The sequence below is a fragment of the Heterodontus francisci genome, chromosome 43, assembly GCF_036365525.1.
Source record: "Heterodontus francisci isolate sHetFra1 chromosome 43, sHetFra1.hap1, whole genome shotgun sequence".
In the NCBI taxonomy this organism is placed as follows: domain Eukaryota; kingdom Metazoa; phylum Chordata; class Chondrichthyes; order Heterodontiformes; family Heterodontidae; genus Heterodontus; species Heterodontus francisci.
In genome coordinates, this window is record NC_090413.1 from 17,222,681 (window position 1) to 17,247,083 (window position 24,403).

The 24,403-nt window shown below is 45.1% G+C and overlaps 2 protein-coding genes across 8 annotated transcripts in view; both read right to left on the minus strand.

Annotated features, from left to right (window-relative positions):
• LOC137355622 (adhesion G protein-coupled receptor E4-like) overlaps positions 1 to 3,129 on the minus strand; it is a 36,534-nt gene extending 33,405 nt beyond the window's left edge. Inside the window, exons 1-2 of one of the 2 annotated variants that reach the window (XM_068020974.1) lie at positions 2,948 to 3,129; positions 1,216 to 1,257 (exon numbers count right to left, since the gene is read on the minus strand). In XM_068020974.1, the coding sequence (XP_067877075.1) occupies positions 1,216 to 1,257; positions 2,948 to 2,978 (73 nt within the window). In that variant the 5' untranslated portion in view covers positions 2,979 to 3,129. The remainder of the gene's footprint in view (positions 1 to 1,215; positions 1,258 to 2,947) is intronic. The other variant, XM_068020975.1, reaches the window with a different exon arrangement.
• A 10,510-nt stretch (positions 3,130 to 13,639) lies between these two features.
• The window catches only part of LOC137355617 (adhesion G protein-coupled receptor E3-like), a 71,231-nt gene continuing 60,467 nt past the window's right edge, over positions 13,640 to 24,403 (minus strand). For 5 of the 6 annotated variants that reach the window (XM_068020958.1, XM_068020962.1, XM_068020959.1 and 2 more), the window contains 3 exons: positions 21,969 to 22,137; positions 19,719 to 19,820; positions 13,640 to 18,525 (listed from right to left, as the gene is read on the minus strand). In XM_068020958.1, coding sequence (XP_067877059.1) covers positions 18,451 to 18,525; positions 19,719 to 19,820; positions 21,969 to 22,137 — 346 coding nt within the window. In that variant the 3' untranslated portion in view covers positions 13,640 to 18,450. The remainder of the gene's footprint in view (positions 18,526 to 19,718; positions 19,821 to 21,968; positions 22,138 to 24,403) is intronic. The other variant, XM_068020963.1, reaches the window with a different exon arrangement.

Below are 24,403 nucleotides of genomic sequence, written 5' to 3' on the forward strand. Positions count from 1 at the left end.
GAATTGAAAACCCACTGCAGTAGGTGGGGCATTTAAATTCAGTTAAATAAATAAATCTGAAATTTAAAAAAATTAGTATCAATTAGGTAACTATAACTTACATGTGACTCTTGACCCACAACAATGCGATTGACTCTTTACTGCCCTCTGAAATAGCCTAGTAAGCCACTCAGTTGAAATCAATGACAGTTATGGATGGGCAATAAATGTTGGCCTTGCCAGTGATCCCATGAAAACGTAAGAAACATATAGAGATAACCATTGTTTCATGCACTCAATGGTTATGGATGTCAGGCTGCTTTAGCACTTACAATCGAGTTAAAATATAGAAAAAGCAGCTCTGAGACTCTAATGTGGTCACTTGCAGTGAGTTGCTCAGTGCCTCACAGATGACTCCAGGTTGGAAATTCATGCCTGTGGGTGTCTATGGGGTGAGTCAGATCGATTGTTGTTTGGGCAAATTATACTGGGCATCATTACCAAACAGGAACCGAAACAACACCATTGCAGGTGTCATAACATTCTGCAAAGCATTCCCCTTCCCCTGCTTCTACGTAAGTCTTGTCACCCTCTGCTTCCTGTGATTTTCAAACGTTTTCTGATCAATTCCCTGGATATTTCCCTAATTCACATCAAGAGGAAAATGAAACCGTCTACACTTCTCGATATTTTCTAGTGCAATTTTCTAATCTAGTATCACATTTTGATGCACCAAACTGGAAGGCCTCCTCTCTTAGTCATTTGTGTCTCCTTGCTGCTTAGCCTTTTTTTTTCAGTCTGCTCTTCACGACTTGAATTCTCTTCTCTCTGCTTCCTCCTTCCCGCTTGCTCTTTCCCAATTTTTTCTCTCTTTCTCTGCGGTCTTTCCTTCGTCACTTCCAGTCTCTCTACCGTTGCCCTCTTTGCTCCATTTCAATCAGCTTTTTCTTCATCTGTTCTTTTTCCATTGGCTATTTCTCCCACTCTTTGTTTCCCTTAATGCTGTGCCTTTTTTTTCATCCCCCTCCCTTGCTCTCCACCAGCCAGATCCTGCGGTCCATCCACAATGCAAATAAGTGACTGCCAAGGCTTACAGAAATATCCCAAGGAAAACATGTAATCCTTACGCCTCCTTGACAAATTCCTACCAGCCAGCTGGAGATCCCATGAAAATCCTCCCCAATACCCTACGATGCCAATCAATAGGGAAATCGTCAATTATGATGGCAATATTACCCGAACAGCGGTGAGAAGTGTCTCCACACAGAGGTACAAACACTGAGAAGGAAAGAACACACATGCAAATGTCAGTACAGCAGTATGTACTTTTTCCTGGTCTTATAGCTGTACCAACTGGAATAGTTAAAACTCCAAGTGTTACGGAGTTTTTGGTGGGAGGAATGCGTCTTTCTCTAGTTCCACTTCCCCATAGGTCAACAACGTGTATTTAAATGTTTACCCAATTACCAAAGCGGGCAGTTATATACTCTTTCTATTTTAATTTCAGAATAAAATCCCCCACCCGGGTTTCTTTAATAATCAACAAAAGTATTAATTTATTATAAAACAAGACTTAGTCAATGAAGATGCAAAGCTTTAACACACAGTTTGAAATATGACAGTAAATATATACATTCCCTTCTAAATACCCAGCACACGCACAGGTTAAAGGAAAAATAAAGATGCTTTGGCCAAAGTACCTGTTAATTCGTGAAGAAAAAGGATAAGATATGCTATGTTCCAGATGGCATACTTTCTGGCAACCAGGTACACGTAGATGGGTCTTGGGGATCTTTTTAGAAGCAGTTAGAGACACTAGTATAAGACACTAGCTAGGCCTCAGCTGGAGTATTGCGTCCAGTTCTGGGCACCGCACCTTAGGAAAGTTGTGAGGGCATTGGAGAGAGTACAGAAAAGATTCAAGAGAATGGTTCCAGGATGAAGAACTTCAGTTATGAAGGTAGACTGGAGAAGTTAGGACTGTTTTCCTTGGAGAAGAGAAGGCTGAGAGGTGATTTGATCTGAGGGGTTTGGACAAAGTAGATAGAGAGAAACTGTTCCCACTCATGAAAGGATTGAGAACAAGAGGGCACAGATTTAAAGTATTTGGTAAGAGAAGCAAAAGTGATATGAGGAAAAACTTTTTCACGCAGCAAGTGGTTAGGGTCTGGAATGCATTACCTGAGAGTGTGGTGGAGGCAGGTTCAATTGAAACATTCAAAAGGGAATTAGACTCTAATATGAAAAGGAAGAATGTATAGAGTTACGGGGAGAAGGCGGGGGTATGGAACTGAGGGAATTGCTCTTTCGAAGAGCCGGTGAGACACGATGGGCTGAATGGCCTCCTTCTGCACTGTAACAATTCTGTGATTCAGTTCATTCAGGAGATGTCGAGAGGAAGTCTTCCAAAAGCTTGCATCAGGCATTACCACTATCACACACACAGTTTTTTTGCAGGGTTTCTCAGACAGGTGGTGAAAAGATGAGCTGGGTGTTTCTTTCAGAAGGCTACAAACCCAACTGACTCAAAACAGTATTCAAAAATGAAACCCACTCTTGAGCACCATAAATCTTGACATGTCACTTCTCATGAAAACAACTCCCATAGTCAGAAGGCACCTGTTGTTTACTTAGCTGAAGACACGTGACACCCAGTAAATGTTTTTTTTGAACAGAGTCCTTCCAGTGACCCTGTAAAAAAAGTCCAGCATCTATGGAATCTCTTTGGTCCTCCAATGAATCCATCTCCACAATTCTAAAACCCGAGTCCTCAAAAAATATTTTAAAAATAGAAGCACTTTCATAGCCCAAGAATTATTAAAACTGGAGAAGAGAAATCAATGAAATGGTTTAATGAAATTCATTTTAAAAATGGATTAGAGACAGAAAGAGAAAAGAGCAGTATACTGAGCAGGGACTATCACAATCTGTTTTTGTATCTAGTATATGGTGTGCTTATCAAACTTACCCAGCAAGAAAAACGATCGATTGGATGCCATGAATACAGAGCATTGCCTCCTCTTTACATTGAATAATCGAGCGCGTAAATAGCAATAACAAGGCCGCCTCAAACTCTATGGTCACACATCGCCACTGGAGTGTCCTTCCCTTGCACCGTCCCTTATAAAATAGAACTAATGTTCGTGGCTCAGTGTTCTTATCCTCTTAATCTGATGCGTCAATCTGTCTCAGGAAATAGAAGTGTTAAAATGAGAAGCTGTGGTTTTAACATGTTCTTACTCAGGAATGCATTTGCAATGAGTTATAATTGATAAGGCACATTTTATAATAGTTTTTTTTAGATCACAAAGGATTGTGATTGTTACCACTTCTCTACAGGTCACAGCATATCAATAAACTTTCCCACTTACATTCTCGGAGAAGACTCGGCGGGCGGAGTTCCAGAGCGGTAAGTATAAAAAACGTACCTCGGGGATTCACGGCCTACATTCTCGGAGAAGACTCGGCGGGCGGAGTTCCAGAGCGGTAAATATAAAAAACGTACCTCGGGGATTCACGGCCTACATTCTCGGAGAAGACTCGGAGGGAGGAGTTCCAGAGCGGTAAGTATAAAAAACGTACCTTGGGGATTCACGGCCTACATTCTCGGAGAAGACTCGGCGGGCGGAGTTCCAGACCGGTAAGTATAAAAAACGTACCTCCGGGATTTGCGGCCTACATTCTCGGAGAAGACTCGGAGGGCGGAGTTCCAGGCGAAGTTACCTCGGGTGGGGAAAAAAAACTGAAAAAGTGACGTCAGAGGAAAGCTGTGACCTGATTGGCTGGTAGGGAATCTGTACCAAATTTGAAACTAAAACAGATAAAAATTGATTAAAACACTAATTATCTAATTAATAAGTAGAGTAACTAAACCAGAGGGAAGAGATTACTGTATTTAGATAGCATTTAGTATTTATTGTCGAAATCTAGCACGAGGGACCGCATAGTTAAGTGTATCATAATTTACTAAGGATTTAATAAGAATTTATTTATTTTAAATTAATTTATTAATTAGTGATAGAAATGTCAGTTAGAGGGGTGAAGTGCTTCACCTGTGAGATGTGGGAAGTCCGTGACGCTTCCAGCGTTCCGGGCGACTACATCTGCAGGAAGTGTACCCAGTTGCAGCTCCTCACAGACCCCGTGGATCGGTTGGAGCGGCAATTGGGTGCACTTAGGAACATGCAGGTGGCAGAAAGTGTCATAGACAGGAGTTTTAGAGAAGTGGTTACACCCAAGGTGCAGGCAGATAGATGGGTGACCGCTAGAAGGGGCAGGCAGTCAGTGCAGGAATCCCCTGTGGCTATCCCCCTCTCTAACAAGTATACCGTTTTGGATACTGTTGGGGGGGATGGCCTATCAGGGGAAAATAGCAGCAGCCAGAGCAGTGGCACCACGGCTGGCACTATTGTTCAGCAGGGAGGGACAACGCGCAGAACAGCAATAGCTATAGGGGACTCTATATTCAGGGGCACAGATAGGCGCTTCGGTGGATGTGAAAGAGACTCCAGGATGGTATGTTACCTCCCTGGTGCCAGGATCAAGGATGTCTCTGAACGGACAGGGGGCATTCTGAAGGGGGAAGGTGAACAGCCAGACGTTGTGGTACACATCGGTACCAATGACATAGGCAGGAAGAGCGATGAGGTCCTGCAGGGGGAGTTTAGGGAGTTAGGTAGTAAGTTAAAAAACAGGACCTCTAGGGTTGTAATCTCTGGATTACTCCCTGTGCCATGTGCCAGTGAGGCTAGAAATAGGAAGATAGTGCAGCTAAACACGTGGCTGAGCAGCTGGTGTAGAAGGGAGGGTTTCAGATATCTGGACCATTGGGCTCTCTTCAGGGACAGATGGGACCTGTACAAGAAGGACGGGTTGCATCTAAACTGGAGGGGCACTAATATCCTGGCTGCAAAGTTTGCTAGCGTCACTCGGGAGGGTTTAAACTAGTGTGGCAGGGGGGGTGGGAACCAGAGCAGTAGGACAGCTAATGAAATAAATGAGGAGGATATGGTAAATAAGGCCAGTAGGACTAAGAGGAAGAGCAGGCAGGGAGATGTTGCTGAGCACAGCGGGACTGGTGGTCTGAAGTGCATTTGTTTCAATGCGAGAAGTATAACAGGTAAGGCAGATGAACTTAGAGCTTGGATTAGTACTTGGAAATATGATGTTGTTGCTATTACAGAGACTTGGTTGAGGGAAGGGCAGGATTGGCAGCTAAATGTTCCAGGCTTTAGAAGCTTCAGTTGGGATAGAGGGGGATGTAAAAGGGGCGGGGGAGTTGCATTACTGGTTAAGGAGAATATCACAGCTGTACTGCGGGAGGACACCTCGGAGAGGTCATGCAGCGAGGCAATATGGGTGGAGCTCAGGAATAGGAAGGGTGCAGTCACGATGTTGGGGGTTTACTACAGGCCTCCCAACAGCCAGCGGGAGGTAGAGAAGCAGATATGTAGACAGATTTTGGAAAGATGTAAAGGTAACAGGGTTGTGGTGGTGGGTGATTTTAACTTCCCCTATATTGACTGGGACTCATTTAGTACTAGGGGCTTGGATGGGGCAGAATTTGCGAGGAGCATCCAGGAGGGCTTCTTGAAACAGTATGTAGATAGTCCAACTAGGGATGGGGCCATTCTGGACCTGGTATTGGGGAATGAGCCCAGCCAGGTGGTTGAAGTTTCAGTGGGGGAGCATTTCGGGAGCAGTGACCATAATTCCATAAGTTTTAAGGTACTTGTGGATAAGGATAAGAGTAGTCCTCGGGTGAAGGTGCTAAATTGGGGGAAGGCTAATTATAACAATATTAGGCAGGAACTGAAGAATTTAGATTGGGGGCGGCTGTTTGAGGGTAAATCAACATCTGACATGTGGGAGTCTTTCAAACGTCAGCTGATTAGAATCCAGGACCAGCATGTTCCTGTGAGGAAGAAAGACAAGTTTGGCAAATTTCGGGAAGCTTGGATAACGCGGGATATTGTGAGCCTAGTCAAGAAGAAAAAGGAAGCATTTGTAAGGGCTGGAAGGCTAGGAACAGACGAAGCACTTGAGGAATATAAAGACAGTGGGAAGGAACTTAAGCAAGGAGTTAGGGGGGCTAAAAGGGGTCATGAAAAGTCATTGGCAAACAGGATTAAGGAAAATCCCAAGGCTTTTTATATGTATATAAAGAGCAAGAGGGTAACCAGGGAAAGGGTTGGCCCACTCAAGGACAGAGATGGGAATCTACGTGTGGAGCCAGAGGAAATGGGTGAGGTGCTAAATGAGTACTTTGCATCAGTATTCACCAAAGAGAAGGACTTGGTGGATGATGAGCCTAGGGAAGGGAGTGCAGATAGTCTCAGTCATCTCATTATCAAAAAGGAGGAGGTGTTGGATGTCTTGCAAAGCATTAAGGTAGATAAGTCCCCAGGGCCTGATGGGATCTACCCTAGAATACCGAGGGAGGCAAGGGAGGAAATTGCTGGGGCCTTGACAGAAATCTTTGCATTCTCATTGGCTACAGGTGAGGTCCCAGAGGACTGGAGAATAGCCAATGTTGTTCCTTTGTTTAAGAAGGGTGGCAAGGTTAATCCAGGAAATTATAGCCAATGAGCCTTACGTCAGTGGTAGGGAAATTATTAGAGAGGATTATTTGGGACAGGATTTACTCCCATTTGGAAACAAACAAACTTATTAGCGAGAGACAGCATGGTTTTGTGAAGGGGAGGTCGTGTCTTACTAATTTGATTGAGTTTTTTGAGGAAGTGACGAAGATGATTGATGAAGGAAGGGCAGTGGATGTTATCTATATGGACTTTAGTAAAGCCTTTGACAAGGTCCCACATGGCAGACTGGTACAAAAGGTGAAGTCACACGGGATCAGAGGTGAGCTAGCAAGATGGATACAGAACTGGCTCGGTCATAGAAGACAGAGGGTATCAGTGGATGGGTGTTTTTCTGAATGGAGGGATGTGACGAGTGGTGTTCCGCAGGGATCAGTGCTGGGACCTTTGCTGTTTGTAGTATATATAAATGATTTGGAGGAAAATGTAGCTGGTCTGATTAGTAAGTTTGCGGACAACACAAAGGTTGGTGGAGTTGCGGATAATGATGAGGATTGTCAGAGGATACAGCAGGATATAGATCGGTTGGAGACTTGGGCGGAGAAATGGCAGATGGAGTTTAATCCGGACAAATGTGAGGTAATGCATTTTGGAAGGTCTATTGCAGGTGGGAGGTATACAGTAAATGGCAGAACCCTTAGGAGTATTGACAGGCAGAGAGATCTGGGCGTACAGGTCCACAGGTCACTGAAAGTGGCAACACCGATGGTTAAGGTAGTCAAGAAGGCATACGGCATGCTTGCCTTCATTGGTCGGGGCATAGAGTATAAAAATTGGCAAGTCATGTTGCAGCTGTACAGAACCTTAGTTAGGCCTTTTCTTTTCTTTTCTTTTGGGCCTCCTTATCTCGAGAGACAATGGATACGCGCCTGGAGGTGGTCAGTGGTTTGTGAAGCAGCGCCTGGAGTGGCGTAGTTAGTTAGGCCACACTTAGAATATTGCGTGCAATTCTGGTCGCCACACTACCAGAAGGACATGGAGGCTTTGGAGAGGGTACAGAGGAGGTTTACCAGGATATTGCCTGGTCTGGAGGGCATTAGATATGAGGAGAGGATTGGAAAAACTTGGATTCTTTTCACTGGAACGACGGAGGTGGAGGGGCGACGTGACAGAGGTTTACAAAATTATGAGCGGCATGGACAGAGTGGATAGTCAGAAGCTTTTTCCCAGGGTGGAAGAGTCAGTTACTAGGGGACATAGATTTAAGGTGCGAGGGTCAAAGTTTAGAGGGGATGTGCGAGGCAAGTTTTTTACACAGAGGGTGGTGAGTGCCTGGAACTTGCTGCCGGGGGAGGTGGTGGAAGCAGGTACCATAGAGACGTTTAAGAGACATTTTGACAAATACATGAATAGGAAGGGAATAGAGGGATATGGGCCCCAGAAGTGCAGAAGGTGTTAGTTTAGGCAGGCATCAAGATCGACGCAGGCTTGGAGGGCCGAATGGCCTGTTCCTGTGCTGTAATGTTCTTTGTTCTTTGTTCTTTACGGATACAGCCAATTTGATACTCTATTTATCACCAGAATAAAGCACACCAACCAGGTTTCTTAAATAAACAACAAAATTATCAGTTTATTGTAAACCAAGTCTTAACCAATAATGAAGTAAATATATATGCAAGCTGAGATTTTTAAAGCCCCGTATTTTTATATCCTAGCCCTCATCCAAAAACAGGTTAACCGGGAAAAAAGGATTTTTGTTTACAGCTGTTACGAATAAAAAAAAAACTTATACTGCAAAGATCTGGACAGAAGTCCTGTGGTCCGGCGAGGTGTCCCAAAGTCAAATAATTGGCGGCCACTAGAAGTCTTTCCAGGCGAGGTTGATGAGCAGTCTGTTTTGGGTAGGCGTTCAAAGAAATTCAACTGCAGCAGGCTTCACATAGGTCATACAGCAGGTTTCAGCAACACGGCTCCTCTTAGGCCTTAAGCAGCAGTATAGTAGTAAAGGTTTCTTCAAATGCAGGAATACAGCTTCATACAAGCTTTTGCTTTTCAAGAGCAGGGATTCTTTAAAGCGAGGTAATACTTATCTGGGTTTTCATCTAATCTCCTGGCAGGCCCATATGCAGATTCCAACTGCCTGCTTTAGTCCAAACCCACTGGCTTTTTAACAGTTCAAAAATGAAACTAGGGCTGGAATTTTACGCCGCTCCAGCGAGTCGGATGGTGGCCATTTAACGGTCACTTAAGGGCCCTCGCCCACCTCCACGGGTATTTTACCATGGCAAGCGGGTGTGCCGGGGACGTGAAAGGTTGACCAGCTATAGCTGCCGGCCTTTCTGCACCCCAGGGGTGGGGGGGGGGCTTGACAATCGGGCACAGGGCGCCCGATTGAGGGCCGCCCCCACCTCCCAACCCAACCCTGGGATCCAAGGCGCCCCCCCCCCCCCCCCCAAATAACCATCCTAGCCTCACCAGGGCATGACCAATTCCCCTGGTGAGGCAACCCAAACTTACCTTCAGTCCCGGCTCCTTGGTATCCTCCTCGGTCGGCTGGGCTGCAGTCCCAGCAGTGGACACCTCTCCTGGTGGCGCTGCTGTGACTAAGAGCTGCCGGCCCGATGATTGGCCAACAGCTCACTGAGGTGCGACCTCCTCCCTCAAGTGGGTGGAAGTCCTGCCTCGGGCCAATTAAAGCCTGGGGACCCGTAAAATACCAGACAGATCCCCAGGCTGGGCGGAAGCGGTTTCGGCACCGACATTTATGTCGGAGTCCGGCTCCCGTCCGCCCACTGTAAAATACCGGCCTATGTTTCCAAGCAAATCTCATGCTAAGTCATAAATTCTCTCTTGTCACAACAAAGAGTAGCTCTTAGGTCAAAACCCCCTGCCTCTCCTTCTCTATTAATATATTATGTTATGATTGATATTCCCAAGATGCACCCCCTACCTATCCTTGCATTATTTACCCTTACACTTGATTGTCTACAACTAGATCTAGCACTACTTTCTTCTATTTCCATCTCTGTGGTGTCCGGCATTAAATTTAGATTCTTAGGGCTGGATTTAAGGAGGCCTCAACGTCGAAATCCGTTGTTGGGGAGGGGGGCCTGAATAAGGCTGCAGATGAGGCCCACCACGGACTTTGCGCTGACAGGGCCTGGCCCGATCCTCTTGGCAGTGGCAAGGCTCCGTGGCAGCCTCCCCACCGCTGGGCGATGAGACCATAATTTAAATAAAATTACATCACCTCCTGATGTCCCGTTACAATCTTTGGCATGGTGGCCGGCACCTTTGGATCCCCATCCGGGGAAACGAGGCTCAACACTGGTGGGGAGGGAGGGAGAGGTAAGTTTCTCAGTGAGGCAGGGTGGGTGGGGACGGGGTTAAATTAACATCATGGGTGTAGGGGATGGTGGTAAGGGTTGTAGTTCAAAGTTAGTGTAGTTTGCAAGGGGAAGGTCAGATGGTAAAGGTGGGGATAGGGCAGTTAGGTTAGTTCATTAAATAATTAATTTAATTTTTATTGGCGTGGGAGGGGGCAAAGAGATGTATTTAGTTAATTTCATTAAGTCTTTCTTTACATATTTAAATACTCGTAGGGCTAACAGCCCTTTAAAAATGGCGTCAACGCCTGCGCACGGGCAGCTGACGCCATTGCCAGGGACGGACAGCCCATCCCCCCTCCACGTGATTGTGGGGGTTGTGGCCTGCCCCTGTTGTTTAAATGAGCCGCCGCGCTTGGAATCACGCTGGCTCTTTGGCCTTCGGCCCACATGGGCGGGCCGCTACTTTTTTCGCCTGTCGCCAGCTTATAAAATTCAGCCCTTAGTCTTTTGTTTCTCAATCAACAGAAAATCACAATCGCACGAGGCGCATCCTGTGCCATTTTCAGGGAAACAGTACTGTGTTTTTGATCTTCATTAAGTTCCCCGATTGACTTGACCTTTGCTCTACGCAGTCTTTTTTGAAAGTTGACCACAGGATATGTGTGACTGAGACCTTGCGTTGTCTCTTGACGGAGTCGCTAAATTTACCACCATTGATTCTGAGTTTGTGGTCGATTGTGAAGCATGTTCTGCTGCTGAGTATGATAGAATTGTGCGAGTATATTGGGTTTAAAGGGGCAGTGGCAGCATAGATACGGAATTTACAGAGGCTTTCTGTAATAAGCAGAGAGTAGTGGTGAACACTTGTATTTTCAGACTGGAGGGAAGTGTACAATGTTGTCCCACAGGAGCAGTATTAGGACCACTGCTCTTTTTGATACATCTCAGTGATCTGGACCTGGATATAAGGACATAATTTCAAAGTATGCATATGACACAAAACTTAGAAAGGTAGTAAACAAATGAGGAGTAAAAGTATTAGGGAGGATAGAGACAGACTGGTGAAATGGGCAAACACATGGCAGATGCAATCTAATGCAGAGAAGTGTGAAGTGATGCATTTTGGAAGGGCAAATGAGGAGAGACAATATAAACTAGTTGTAGGCATCCAGCCTCTCCCCAATAATTGCAATATCTTATGTATTACAATACATACATTCTCCACCCAACACGCAACCTGGGGGAGGTGAAAACCCAGACAAAAATTCCAGACCAATTTGGGGAAACAAAGTCTGTTAAATTCCTCTCCAATCCCCCTTTACGGGATCAAAACGAGTCCATGAGATCACTCTGGCTCATTAATGTCATGCCGTACCTGCCTTTTCTGCAAAGTGAACCCTGTCCCATCCAGATACAGGTCCAGCTCTCATTTGAAAGACTTCAGCGGATCTGTGTCCACCACAGAAGCCCACAGCCTGTTCCAGAGATCCACTAATCTCTTGGAAAAGAACCACCAATTGACATCTAACCTAGATCTGGTCTTATACAACCTAAATCAGTGACCTCTGGTCCTCCCTAACCTGTATGAAATGTATAAGATTCTGACAGGACCTCAGAGGCTAGATGATGAAAGGCTGATTCCCTGGCTGGAGAGTCCAGAACTAAGCGTCATCGTCTTAGGACAAAGGGTTGACCATTTAGGACAGAAAAAAGCTGAAATTTCTTCATTCAGAGGGCTGCGAATCTTTGGAATTCTCTACCCCAGAGGGCTGTGGATGCTCAGATCAATAGATTTTTTGGTACAAAGGAAAACAAGGGATATGGAGATAGAGCGGGGAGGTGGAGCTGATGTAGACTTTCAACCATAATCGTATTGAATCAAGAAGCAGGATCGATGGGCTGTATGGCCTACTCCTGCTCCTATTTCGTACATTCTTACGTTCTGATGCCTGTTCTTGCTTCTTGGTCAAGGAGAGAACTTTGTGCACAATGTACCTTTGCCTTATCAGGCCTCTGTTTCCTCCATCCACAAATCCAACCCTGCCTTGTTAAGTGGGTTAATAAGCTGGTCACACAAGGTAGTGCTCCTCCCATGTCCAAATGTAATGGCTAGGGGATTAACATACATCAAGCCTGTCAGGAAGGAACCCTCAGGCATTGGAATGTGTTCAATGTGTATATTACTACAGGACATGGCTTGTAAAATTGTACAGGCCTGGCAATGAAACAAATGCGGAACGCAACTGGTCCTCTACACTGAGTGGCACCAATCAATAACCTCTTGTCAGGTCAGATGCTTGGCACCCTCCTCACCTCCAGATACTTCTCCAGTATCAGGTAAGGGATGCTTAAATAATTTTATGTTCAAAATTATGAAGGATTTCGATAGAATAAATAAGGAGAAACTGTTTCCGGGGCAGGAGGGTCAGTAATCAGAGGACACAGATTTAAGACGATTGGCAAAATAATCACGGGCGAGATGAGGAGAGTTTTTCTTTTAAGCAGCGAGTTGTTGGTGATCTGGAGTGCATTGCCTGAAAGACTGGCGGAAGCAGATTAAATAGTAACTTACAAAACAGCATTGAATATATACTTGCGAAGGCAACATCCGCTGGGCTAGAGGGGAAAGTGTGGGGGATGGGACAGGCTCTTTTGAAATGAGCCAGCGCAGGCAAGGTGGGCCGAATGGCCTCCTTCTGTGCTGTGTAATCCTACAATTCGAAGTATCACCTTCAATCAAATCATTTTGTGGTCTTGTCTGTTTTTTAGAGACCAACGTCAGCAGCTAATGACCACAGGCTTTGGCCACTGGAGCATCAGTTTTGAAGCTACCATGTTAACGATCCGCTTTGCTCAGCCTGGCTTGTCTGAAAGCTGCAAGCAGAAAACCAGCAGTCATTTCCTGCTTGCAGTTCCTGTGTGTGAGAAAATCACCTCAGATAAGAGATCGATAATCTTGCCTTCCTCTAGACCAATCATGATAAAGTGTATTGTCTCCTAGCTACAGAGACAGCACTCGAACTCCACGAGTTATCGCTACTGCTCAAGCTGTCTCTCTACAACATTCCACCACCATGTGGGCCTATGTCTGGTTAAAGAAAAAAAGCCTTGCATTTATATCGTATCTTTCACCCTCCCCCCTTCCCATGTTATCCCAAAGCACTTTACATCAGTGAAGTACTTTCGAAGTGTAGTCACTGCTGTAATGTAGCGGGCAATTAGCGCACGGCAAGCTCCCACAAACAGCAACGTGACAATTACCAGATAATCCGTTTTATAGTGATGTTGGCTGAGGGGTAAATATCAACTCGAACACCAGGGAGAATTTCCCTACTCTTCTTCAGACTAGCTCAATATGATCTTTTATGTCTACCTATCAACAGAGATAGAGCCTCAGGCCTCTGTTCAATCTGATTGGCAGCATTTCCAACAGCTCAGCACTCAACCCACAACCTGCTGAATCAGAGATAGGAGTGTTGGCCGCCCAGTCATGACTACCACTGCTTTATTGGTGGCGGAATCAACACACTGGCTTCGTCTGATACCCCTTGCACACATTTCAGCTTCTCGGTCATCTGACCAAGATCAATTATTCCATAATTTAAGTGCATATCCTTACAATGGTTCTGGTTGCGATGCTGTAATGCAGCCCCTGAGTCAATACATTATATGAGGGAAAATGCCTGAAGCCTTCTGTGCTTCAGTTGAATGCAGAGCACTGGGGATTTACCTGTGGCACTGATGTACCAAGTACAAGAAAGCCTCATCAAGTCCCCTGATTCCATGCAAAGATTTCTAAAGAATCACATCTTTATTCATAAAAAAACTGTAAACATACATTACAAAACAGTTCCAAAAAGCACAAAGTCAAATAATACAAAGAGTGCAAAGGAGATCAGTTTCCTTCAATACAGGAGTGAGTTGCCTCACAACCCTTCCATTTCATTTTACATGTTATATACATTTTACAGCAAAACAAATATTTTCTGGATACAGTTGAAGGGTTTCCCATGGGTCCAGCCCTTCAGTTCACTTTGAGCCATTGCCGCGGCTGCCCCAAGCTTTAGTGCGTCCCTCAGCACGTAGGCCTGGACCTTGGAATGTGCCAGTCTGCAACATTCGGTCGTGGACAACTCTTTGCGCTGGAAGACCAGCAAGTTTCGGGCAGACTAAAGGGCGTCTTTCACCGAACTGATAGTCCTCCAGCAGCAGTTGATGTTTGCCTCGGTGTGCGTCCCTGGGAACAGCCCGTAGAGCACAGACTCCTGTGTTACAGAGCTGCTTGGGATGAACCTCAACAAAAACCACTGCATCTCTTTCCGCACCTGCTTTGCAAAGACACATTCCAGGAGGAGGTGGGCAACCGTCTCTTCCCCACCACAGCCACCTCGAGGACATTGTGCGGAGGGGGCGAGACTTCGGGTGTGCTGGAAGGATCTGACAGGGAGGGCTCTTCTCACCACCAGCCAAGCTACGTCTTGGTGCTTGTTTGAAAGTTCTGGCGATGAGGCATTCCGCCAAATGACTTTGGCAGTCAGCTCAGGGAACCAGCCAACCGGATCCACCATCTCCTTTTCCCGTAGGGCCTTGAGGACATTCCATGCAGACCACTGCCTGATGGATTGGTGGTCAAAGGTGTTTTTCCGTAGAAACTTTTCCACAAAGGATAGGTGGTACGGCATGGACCAACTGGATGGAGCGTTCCGTGGCAATGTGACCAGACCCATCCTTCTCAACACCGGGGACAGATAGAACCTCAGCACGTAGTGACACTTGGAGTTTGTGTACTGGAGGTCTACACACAGCTTGATGCAGCCACACGAAAGTGGTCATCAGGATGAGGACGGCGTTGGGTACATTTTTCCCACCCTTATCAAGGGGTTTGAACATTGTGTCCCTCCGGACCCAGTCCATTTTGGATCCCCATATGAAGTGGAAAATGGCACGGGTGACTGCCATGGCGCAGGAGTGGGGTATGGGCCAGACCTGTGCCACGTACAGCAACAATGTGAGCGCCTCGCACCTGATGACCAGGTTCTTACCCACAATGGAGAGAGATCGCTGCTCCCACATGCTCAGCTTATGGTGTGCCCAGGCTACTCACTCCCTCCAGGTTTTGGTGCACGCGCCAGCCCCTCCGAACCATATCCCCAGCACCGTCAGGTAGTCTGACCTGACGGTGAAGGGGACAAAGGACTGGTCAGCCAAGTTCCCAAAGAACATGGCCTCGCTCTTGCCGTGGTTAACTTTGGCTCCCGAGGCCAGTTCGAACTGGTCGCAGATGCTCATCAGTCCGCGAACGGACAGCGGATCCGAGCAGAAGACGGCGACGTCATCCATGTACAGGGAGGTTTTAACCTGAGTGCCTCCACTGCCTGGGATTGTCACCCCTCTTATGCTCGCATCCTTCCTAATAGACTCAGCAAAGGGTTCAATAAAGCAAACAAACAAGACAGTGGAGAGAGGACAGCTCTGTCTGACTTCAGATTGGATCAGGAAACTTTCTGATTCCCACCCATTGATTGAAACTGAGCTACCAATGTTCGTGTGGAGCAGTTGGATCCAATTGCAGATTCCCTCCCCAAATCCCATTTTGGAAAGCACATCCATCATGTAGGTGTGTGATATCCTGTCAAAAGCCTTCTGTTGGTCCAGGCTGATGAGGCAGATGTCCACCCTCCTGTCCTGTACATAGGTGATCGTATCCCTGAGTAGCGCGAGACTATCGGAGATCTTTCTGCCGGGTACAGTGCAGGTCTGGTCAGGGTGAATCACCAACTCCAGAGCAGACTTGACTCGACTGGCTATGACTTTGGACAGAATCTTGTAGTCAACATTAAGCAGTGATTTGGCCTCCAATTTCTGATTTCTTCCCCTTCCGCTTGTAGACTAGGGTGATGATATCTTTCCTCACGGATTCTGACATGCTGCTGGCCAGGAGAAATCTCTCGTATACTTCCAGCAGGCCCAGGCCGACCCAATCCCATAGGGCCGAATGCAACTCAACCGGTAAGCCATCGCTTCCGGGAGTTTTATTCGTCTCGCAGGACTCGACGGCCTTTGTCAGCTCGTCCAGGGTTAACGGCTTGTCCACTCTCTCACTCATGCTGTCATCTAAGACCTCTGTGATAGATGACAGGAAGGACTGGGAGGTTCTGCTGTCTGTGGGCTTCGCATCATACAGCCCAGCATAAAAGGATTTGCTGTTCCTTAGTATGTCGGACTGCGAAGATGTTACCGAGCCATCCTCTTCCTTCAGGCTTCTGATCACGGAGCTCTCTCTGTGTACCTTTTGGAAGAAGTAACGTGAGCACATCTCATCCTGCTCAATGGAGCGGACTCTGGACCGGAAGATGATCTTGGAGGCCTCCGTGGCAAAAGGCGAGGCCTAGTGTGGTATTTATGTCAGCTGTGCTGCATTTTTCTTTCAATGGCCATCTGGAATGGGACAAAGGAAGTTCCCTTTAAGGATGTGGGCATTTTCAAAGATGTAAAAGTTTTCACTTTATCTTTTTGAGTTCCATTGGTCGATGGTCACATAACATTACATGACATCAGGTTAAGCTCACCGCACCATCTACAGACTCAATATCGCTTATCGTTACTAATATATAATAGAGTAATATTCACAGCTATTGAGGCACTAAGGACTGGAGCCTGATCATTCCTGCTCAGGATGATAGACAACCTATGCACATCCTAAATCCCAATTTCAGGAAAGTACCTCCCATTCCCTCTTTCGTACTGACCCGAATTGCCAGAGCAATGCCATGAACACACGTGGAAGTGGTGTATGAGCGACTTGGAAATGGGAACTGAACTGTCGCAGCCCTGGCTCATTGCAGGAAACTTCACCAGGTACAGAGGGAGCAGGGAAGGGCTGGTCCTACTGGGGCTCGTGGAGGGGAGTGGGTGGGTTTAGGGCGGAATGGGATTGCACTCAACTTTATACTCAGACATAATTCAATGGCATTCCAGTTCCAAGTATTTATTTTCTACAGTACACTTTTGTAACAACAAGAGGACACAGGTCTAAGTTAATTTCTAAAAGAACCGGGGCAGCATTAATATGGAGATTTTTTTTTTGCGCAGTGAGTTGTTATGATCTGGAACGCACTGCCTGAAAGGCTGGTGGAAGTGCATTTTCCAAAGAGCTGGCACAGGAATGATGGGCCAAATGGTTCCTTCTGTGCTGTATGATCCTCTGAAGGTTGGAAGTTGCCTCAGAGCTGCTCCTACCCCAGCATCGTAACTTTGCCAGAAGTGTAGCAGAAAGCTTGCGTACACACCGAAGCAGCGTTTCCAATGTACTCATGGTGAGAGTACAGCAGCAGTGTGAAAACAAGGCTGAGAAAATTCCCAGTCAAATAGTTTTAGAGGAACTATACACCCCATCGAGTCATCTCCGATATACCAAATAGTCCATGCAACTTGCCTTCACCAGGTACAGAGATTGTTCAATGCAATTGTCATTTTTTTTTGAAGATCTGTCTAAATGTACTTTTCAACTTTTCTGAACTTAACTTAATGTCCCATTTGCCTGACTGACACTGACTTACATTCTGGGTTAATCTTTGTCAAGCCAATTAATAGTTTAATTTAGGTGCCTTCCTTATCTGCCTTCCCTGTTAAAGTTAAATGCTAATCTTTCCTTATACTTGCACTCTGAATCATTTTTGTTACTCCTCTCCAAAGCAAGTATCACTTACTTGAAACATGGGTTGGGGGAGACTGATGCGATGAGATTGAGCACGGGTTTTACACACCGCCCGATTTTACTGTCCACTCCCTTCGATGTGTATGATGGGCAGGTGATCTGATCCCTTCAATCTGCTGCCTGGGCAGGGTTAGGCTCATATTACCCCATGGTTGCTGGAATTGGACTTCAGGTGAAATCTGCTCAGTGTGTTGTAAAGTCTTGTACAGCCTCCATCCACTTGTATTCTGCTGTTCTGTTCATGTGGCCCCAATTCAATGTATGTTTTAACATTGCTTTCCCATATTGTCCAGAATTATCTTTATAAATTAGAATGACGTACTAATTTGCCTTTCCCATCATTTTTCTAGTTGTGGCTAAGTGGTTAATTTCTAACTTAACTCTCTGGGAATAAACTCCATGGGATCCATTGCAATGCCAGTTTGATTCCTCCCCAATATTGACTTCAATGGGGCATAAAATCAGGGTTAAATGCCAGCCCGTCAATATTCCGACAGACGGGTTGGGTTAAAGTTGTCCTATCTTTTTACTGCTTCAGTTAAACAGGTGGTTAATATGACTTTAATCCATCAGGAGTCTGACCTTATTCTTGGTGATATTTCCTCACCTAACTCTTTGACCAAGCTTTTGGTCAACAGTCGCTAATATCTCCTTATGTGACTCGACGTCAAAATTTGTTCGATAGCGCGCCTGTGAAGCGTCTTGAGAATGTTTTACTATGTTAAAGGCTCTATATAAATGCAAGTTGAAAGACACAAGACAACAGGCAGAGGTGTTAAACAAGCATCATTTTCAAGTGATCTGTTAGCAAAAAATTACAGAAAGTTACTTAAAACCAAGAAAGTTTAGTACTGAAGTATTCCAATTTGTGGTGGAATTCAGTGATTCATGTGCTGTCATTGCCCGACCTCATCCAGGATACCTCTGTTCTAGCTGTGGGTTCATCCACAGTCTTCAGTGCCTAGGAAAACATAACATAATAGATTTTACATCTCCAGTGTCAACAAATCCCTCTCTTGGAACACCTAAGCAATGCAGCATAGTCGTTGATGTTTATTTAGCTGATATTTCCCCACATAAAAATGGGGGTTTACACCACATATTACTGAGAAATCTTCAGCTGCCTAGTCCCTAAGTTTTGGAACTCCCTTCCTAAACCTCTCTGCCTCTCTCTCTTTTTAAGACCATCCTTAAAACCTTAATAACTCTTTGACTGAGCAAAGTGTCTTTCACAAGAGATGTTAAGCCGAAGCCCCATCTACCTTCTCAGATGGACATAAATGATCCCATGGCACTTTTTCAAAGAAGAGCAGAGCAAATCTCCTTTGCGTGAATGCACCCTCTACAGGCAATGAGGACTGTAGTCAAAGGCAGCTAAGAAAGTAATTGCAGCTCTACAACTGAGTTGCATTGTTCTGCGGATTGAGTGATACTTATTGTTAATGTGAGTCGTAAGGGATTCCATCTAAAGTCATCAGTAAAAGTCGCAATGCAGGTTAATAAGGCCATTAAAAAAGCAAACAAAGAATTGGGGTTCATTTCTAGAAGGAGGGATAGAACTGAAAAGCAGAGAAATTAAGTAAAACTTGTATAAAATCTTGGTTAGACTTAAAGTACTGTGCACAGTTTTGGTCTCCATATTAAAATAAAAGATATAGAGTCATTGGAAAAGGTGCAAAAATTATATTTACAATGATGCTACCAGAATTGAGAGATTATAACTATCAGGGGTGCTTTTGTCTAGAAAAGCGAAGGCTAAGGGGTGACCGAGTAGAGGTCTTTAAAATTATGAATGGACTTAATAGAGCAGACATAGAGAAGATGTTTCCATTTGCAGGAGAGACCAAAACTAGCAGCCTGGTGACTATTGAATCCAATAAGGAATTCAGGAGAAATTTTGTTGCCAAAGAGTGGTTAGAATGTGGAATTCAATACCACTGGGAGCAGTTGAGGCAAATATTATAGATGCATTTGTGGGGAAGTTGGATAAACACATGAGGGAGAAAGGGATAGGATGATGGGGTGAGATAAAGAGGGATGGGAGAAGTCTTGCATTGAACATAAAGACTGGTGTAGATCTGTTAGTCCTAATGACCTGTTTTTGTACTGCACATACCATATAATAAAAGAACTGGTTGTTCCTTGGTTACTCACCATCGTCTTGGAAATGTTCAACGTGGAAGAGCATGTATCTGTCATTTCTGTTTTCTTTGGCTGGCAAATTCTGATAAACCACTTCTGGTATTCTTTCCTCACCTGGTGATATAACACAATCAAGGAGCTGTTCAGCATTAATAAGCTCAAGACACATCCAACGTGAAGGCGAAGCCGTCCACTAACGCAAGCGAAACTCAAAAACAACTTTTATCGTGTGTTGACATGCACCAACTGCAGAACGTTAAACAAGATTTTAGCATTTCGTTATAGGGAAAATGTTGAACTTTGACCTCCATTTACGTATGTTGACCATGCAACCACAGACTGTCCACAGAAACGGAACAGCATTCACTTCTCCATCAATGTGCACAATCACATCACATTAAATGTTAAATAGCTACCATTGGTACACTTATTTGATAATAAAGGTCTTCTGTCTGTTATGACACAGAGGAGTCCATTCAGTGGTAAACAGCAGCCTACTAAATAGAGATGATTAATTTATTTTTCTATACATGAAACTGATATCCAATTCAACTGTGCTGAAAAAATGTAAGTAGAAATTTTCATGCAGAGGCTGGTTGAAATCTGGAATTCTCTGGAAGGCTGGGTGACAGTTGGAGCTCTCAAGACTGAGATTGATAGATTTTTATTAGGTAAAGGTATCAAAGATTAGGGAGCAAAGGCGGGTAAATGGAGCTGAGGTGCAGATGAGCCACGAACTAATTGGATGGTTGAACAGGTTCGAGGGGCAGAACGGCCTCCTCCTGTTCCTAACCTTCCTAAAGCAAAAAATGCAGGAAATGCGCAACAGGTTTTTGTTCTTGGGGTGTGGGCATTCCTTGTTGCCCAGAGACAGTACTATTGCGCCCTCTTAAACCACATAATGTTAGCATTCACTACAGTGGTTTAAGACGGCCCAACTGGGACTTTCCCAGGTTATGTTATGGGGCTAGTAATCCATAGGCCTGGACTAATGATGCAGAGACTTGAGTTTAAATCCCGCCATGTGCAGCTGGGGAATATAAATTCAGTTAACTCAATAAATCTAGAATAAACAGCTAAATGATCATATAACTCATGCCCATTAGGGAAGAAAATCTGCCACTCTTACCTGGTCTGGTCTATATGTGACTCCAGACCCACAGCAATGTGGTTGACTCTTAACTGCCCCCTGAAAAGGCTGAGCAAGACACTCAGTTGTCAAGAAGGTGGCTCACCATCATCTTCTCAAGGGCAATGAGAAATGGGCAACAAATACTGGTCTTGCCAGTGATGCCCACATCTCATGAATTAAAGAAAAAAGTCCTCGTCCATCATTGCAAAGAAAGAGACAACTGAGCATATCAGATCATTTCTTTTGTTTGAAGCATTTCCAGCATTTTAAATTTTTTTTTATTTCTAAAACGCATAGTTTTTCTCTAAAAGGCATGGAAAAAAAGATCAATTTGATGCATGTGACAGCAGATCAGCCGCCCTTGAGGAAGCCGTAGTAACACGTTATGAATAGTTTTAAATGGCCTGTTCATGTGCCATTGCACATCTCTCAGTCAAACTCACAGCTCTGGCAGAGAGTCAGTGAAAGTAGAGTTGAAAGAACAGCTCCTTTTCAATTGTAGGATTTTTTGACCCAATGGATTAGGAGGATGGAGAGAAAGATTGAGTTTAAAAAGTTTAAATCGCAGAAGCCAAGTGCAACCCTTCAGTGACAGAAACATGGCTGACAGGAATGTGTGACAATTATCATCAATAAATGTTACACAGCAGGAAGTGAAAAAGACAGAAAATAGATTATCATGTTCATTCACCTTGTTTTAGGTTCAACCAATTCTCACACACTGCAGGTCTCCTCACACACGCACACAGACACACACTCACTCACTCACTCACACATTCATTCAAACTCACTCACATACACACCCACACTCTCACACCCACACATATAAACACACACACACACGTATGCACACACATGTACACATTCACATGCACACATACAAATTTGCACACATACACACACACAGTGAATGCACACACACAAACGCAAAGACACATACATGCATACATACACATAAATCCACAAGTACAAACACACACCCATATACACACACATATACACTTTCACTCACAAAATCTATGGACTTTGCTATATAATATACTCAAACCAGTAATAACAGTGAAAGAGTAACTGCAACTTTTAATTAGGTCCACGCATTTAAGCAAAATTCATGTTTCAAAGTTGCCTACCTGCTTGTTTAACACGCAGTAAACACAGAAAATGAATACACCCTGGACAACATTCAATATGGTGAATAAATACGACATCACAATGCTTCCCTCCTTAACCTGAAACAGGCCAAAGACCCAGGAGCAGCCCAGCAGAATAAATTGTGCCACCGCTTTAAATGTCAGCAACCTGTGAAAAGACAGGGGAAGACTTTGTGTGAGAACTTCTCCGAAACTGTTCCAAACACTGACAGAAATTGTTGCATTGTGCCCTGAAGACGCTGATTTGTAGCGGAGTATGGTTTTACAGGTCACAAGTGCTCTCCAGGGCATCCCAGGATGAACATTGCTCATGAGTATGGACAGGCCATTTGACCATGAAAGCCATCGCAACAAGGTTCGATCCGATCCTCGTCTGACGTCCAATTTCCATCACGGATTGCTGGACAATGACTCGGAGCAGAAACCTTGGCTGATTTTGCCAATTCGTGAAGCATAGCTGGTGTTGTGATCTGGAGTATGCTGCCTGAAAGTGTGGCGAAGGCAGATTCGACAGTAACTTTCAAAGGAGGATTAGTCACATCCGTGGAAAGGGGAAAGAAAAGCATGGCAGTGGGAAAGAGCAGGGGGAGTGAGACGAATTGGATGGCTTTCAAACAGCCAGCACAGGCTCAACGGGCCGAATGGCCTCCTTCAGTGCTGTGTGATTCCATGAAGATCAGAAATTTCCTCGGACCTGCTGCCACTCCTGGGCTACAACTTCACCAGACATGTGGCATCATTTACACACTTGAACAGAGTAGTCGCTGTACCTCCGCTGAAGAGTTACTGTGACAGTGTGAATTAGGGCTCAGGCAGCAGAGTTTTCGATTGGCATCAGGTTTACGGAGGTTAGAATGTGGGAGGCCAGTCAGGAGAGCATTGGAATTGTTAGTTCTAGAGGTAACAGAGGTAAAGATGAATGTTTCAACAGCAGACGCACTGAGTCAGGCGATATTACAGAGGTAGAATTAAGCAGTCTTAGTGATGGTGCCGATATGTGGTCGATAGCTCACCTCAGGGTCAAATATGACAGAAAAGTTGCAAACAGTCTGGTTCAACCTCAGACAGTTGCCATGGCGCCTGTTGACCGACATTGGCTCCCAGCTAAGCAACGCCTTGATTTTTAAAACACTCATCCTGGTTTTCAAGTCCCTCCATGGCCTCACCTCTTCCTATCTCTGTAACCCCCTCCTGCCCCACAAGTCTCTGAGATATCAGTGGTCCTCTTATTCTGGCCTCTTGAAATACCCCTAGTTTAATCACACTGCCATTGGCGGCCATGCCTTCATCTGCCTGGGCCCTGAGCTCTGGAATTCCCTGCCTAAACCCTTCCCCTTCTCAACCTCTTTCCCCTCCTTTAAGATGCTCCTTAAAACCGACTTCCTCGCCCAAGCTTTTGGTCATCTGACTTGATAATCTCCTTAAGTGGCTCGGTGTCATACTTTGTTTCATAATGCTGCTGTGAGCATTGGGACATTTTATTGCATTGAAGGCGCTATATAATTACAAGTTGTTGTTGTTGTTGTTGACAGCGCGGGAGCAGGGTTGAGAAAGTTTCCTGTTTTCATGGAATGCTATAGCACAGAAGGAGGCCACTCAGTCCATCTCTATACTGTCCCCCTCAGGGCATCCCAAAATGCTTAATAAACAAAGAAAAGAGTACTTTTGAAGTGAAGTCACTGTTGTGATGTAGGAAATATGGCAGCCAATTGTGAACACAAGCTCCCACAGCAATGGGATCATCTGTTATAGTGAAATTGGTTGAGGGATAAACAATGGCCAGAATACTGCTCTTCTTTAAAATATCTCATCCGAAAGATGGCACCTCTGGCTGTGCAGCTCTCCCTCAATGCCACACTGGACGGGTGAGCCTAGATTATGTGCTCAAGCCCCCGGAGTGGGGCTTCGAACACAGAACCATCTGACACAGGGGTGGGAATGCTACCCACTGAGCCACAGCTGACACCATCAACGTGAAACATCACAGATTGTTCGTGTCGGACAATCCGTAATCCACACTGAGAATCAAAATCATGAACATTTTTTTTTATTCGCTCACGGGAAGTGGGTGTCGCTGGCTAGGCCAGCATTTGTTGCCCATCCCGAATTGCCCTTGGCTAGGCCATGTCAGAGGGCATTTACGAGTCCACCGCATTGCTGCGGGTCTGGAGTCACAGTAGGCCGGACCAGTTAAGGACGGCAGATTATTTCCTTCCTTAAAGGACATTAGTGAACCAGATGGGTTTTTACAACAATCAACAATGGTCTCATGGTCACTGTTAGACTAGCTTCCTGGTTTTTATGAATTGAATTCAAATTCCACCATCTGCGGTGGTGGGATTTGAACCCTTGTTCCAAGACCATTAGTTGGGCCTCTGGTGCTAAAAAGGATTCTCAAACCTCAGTCGATAAAT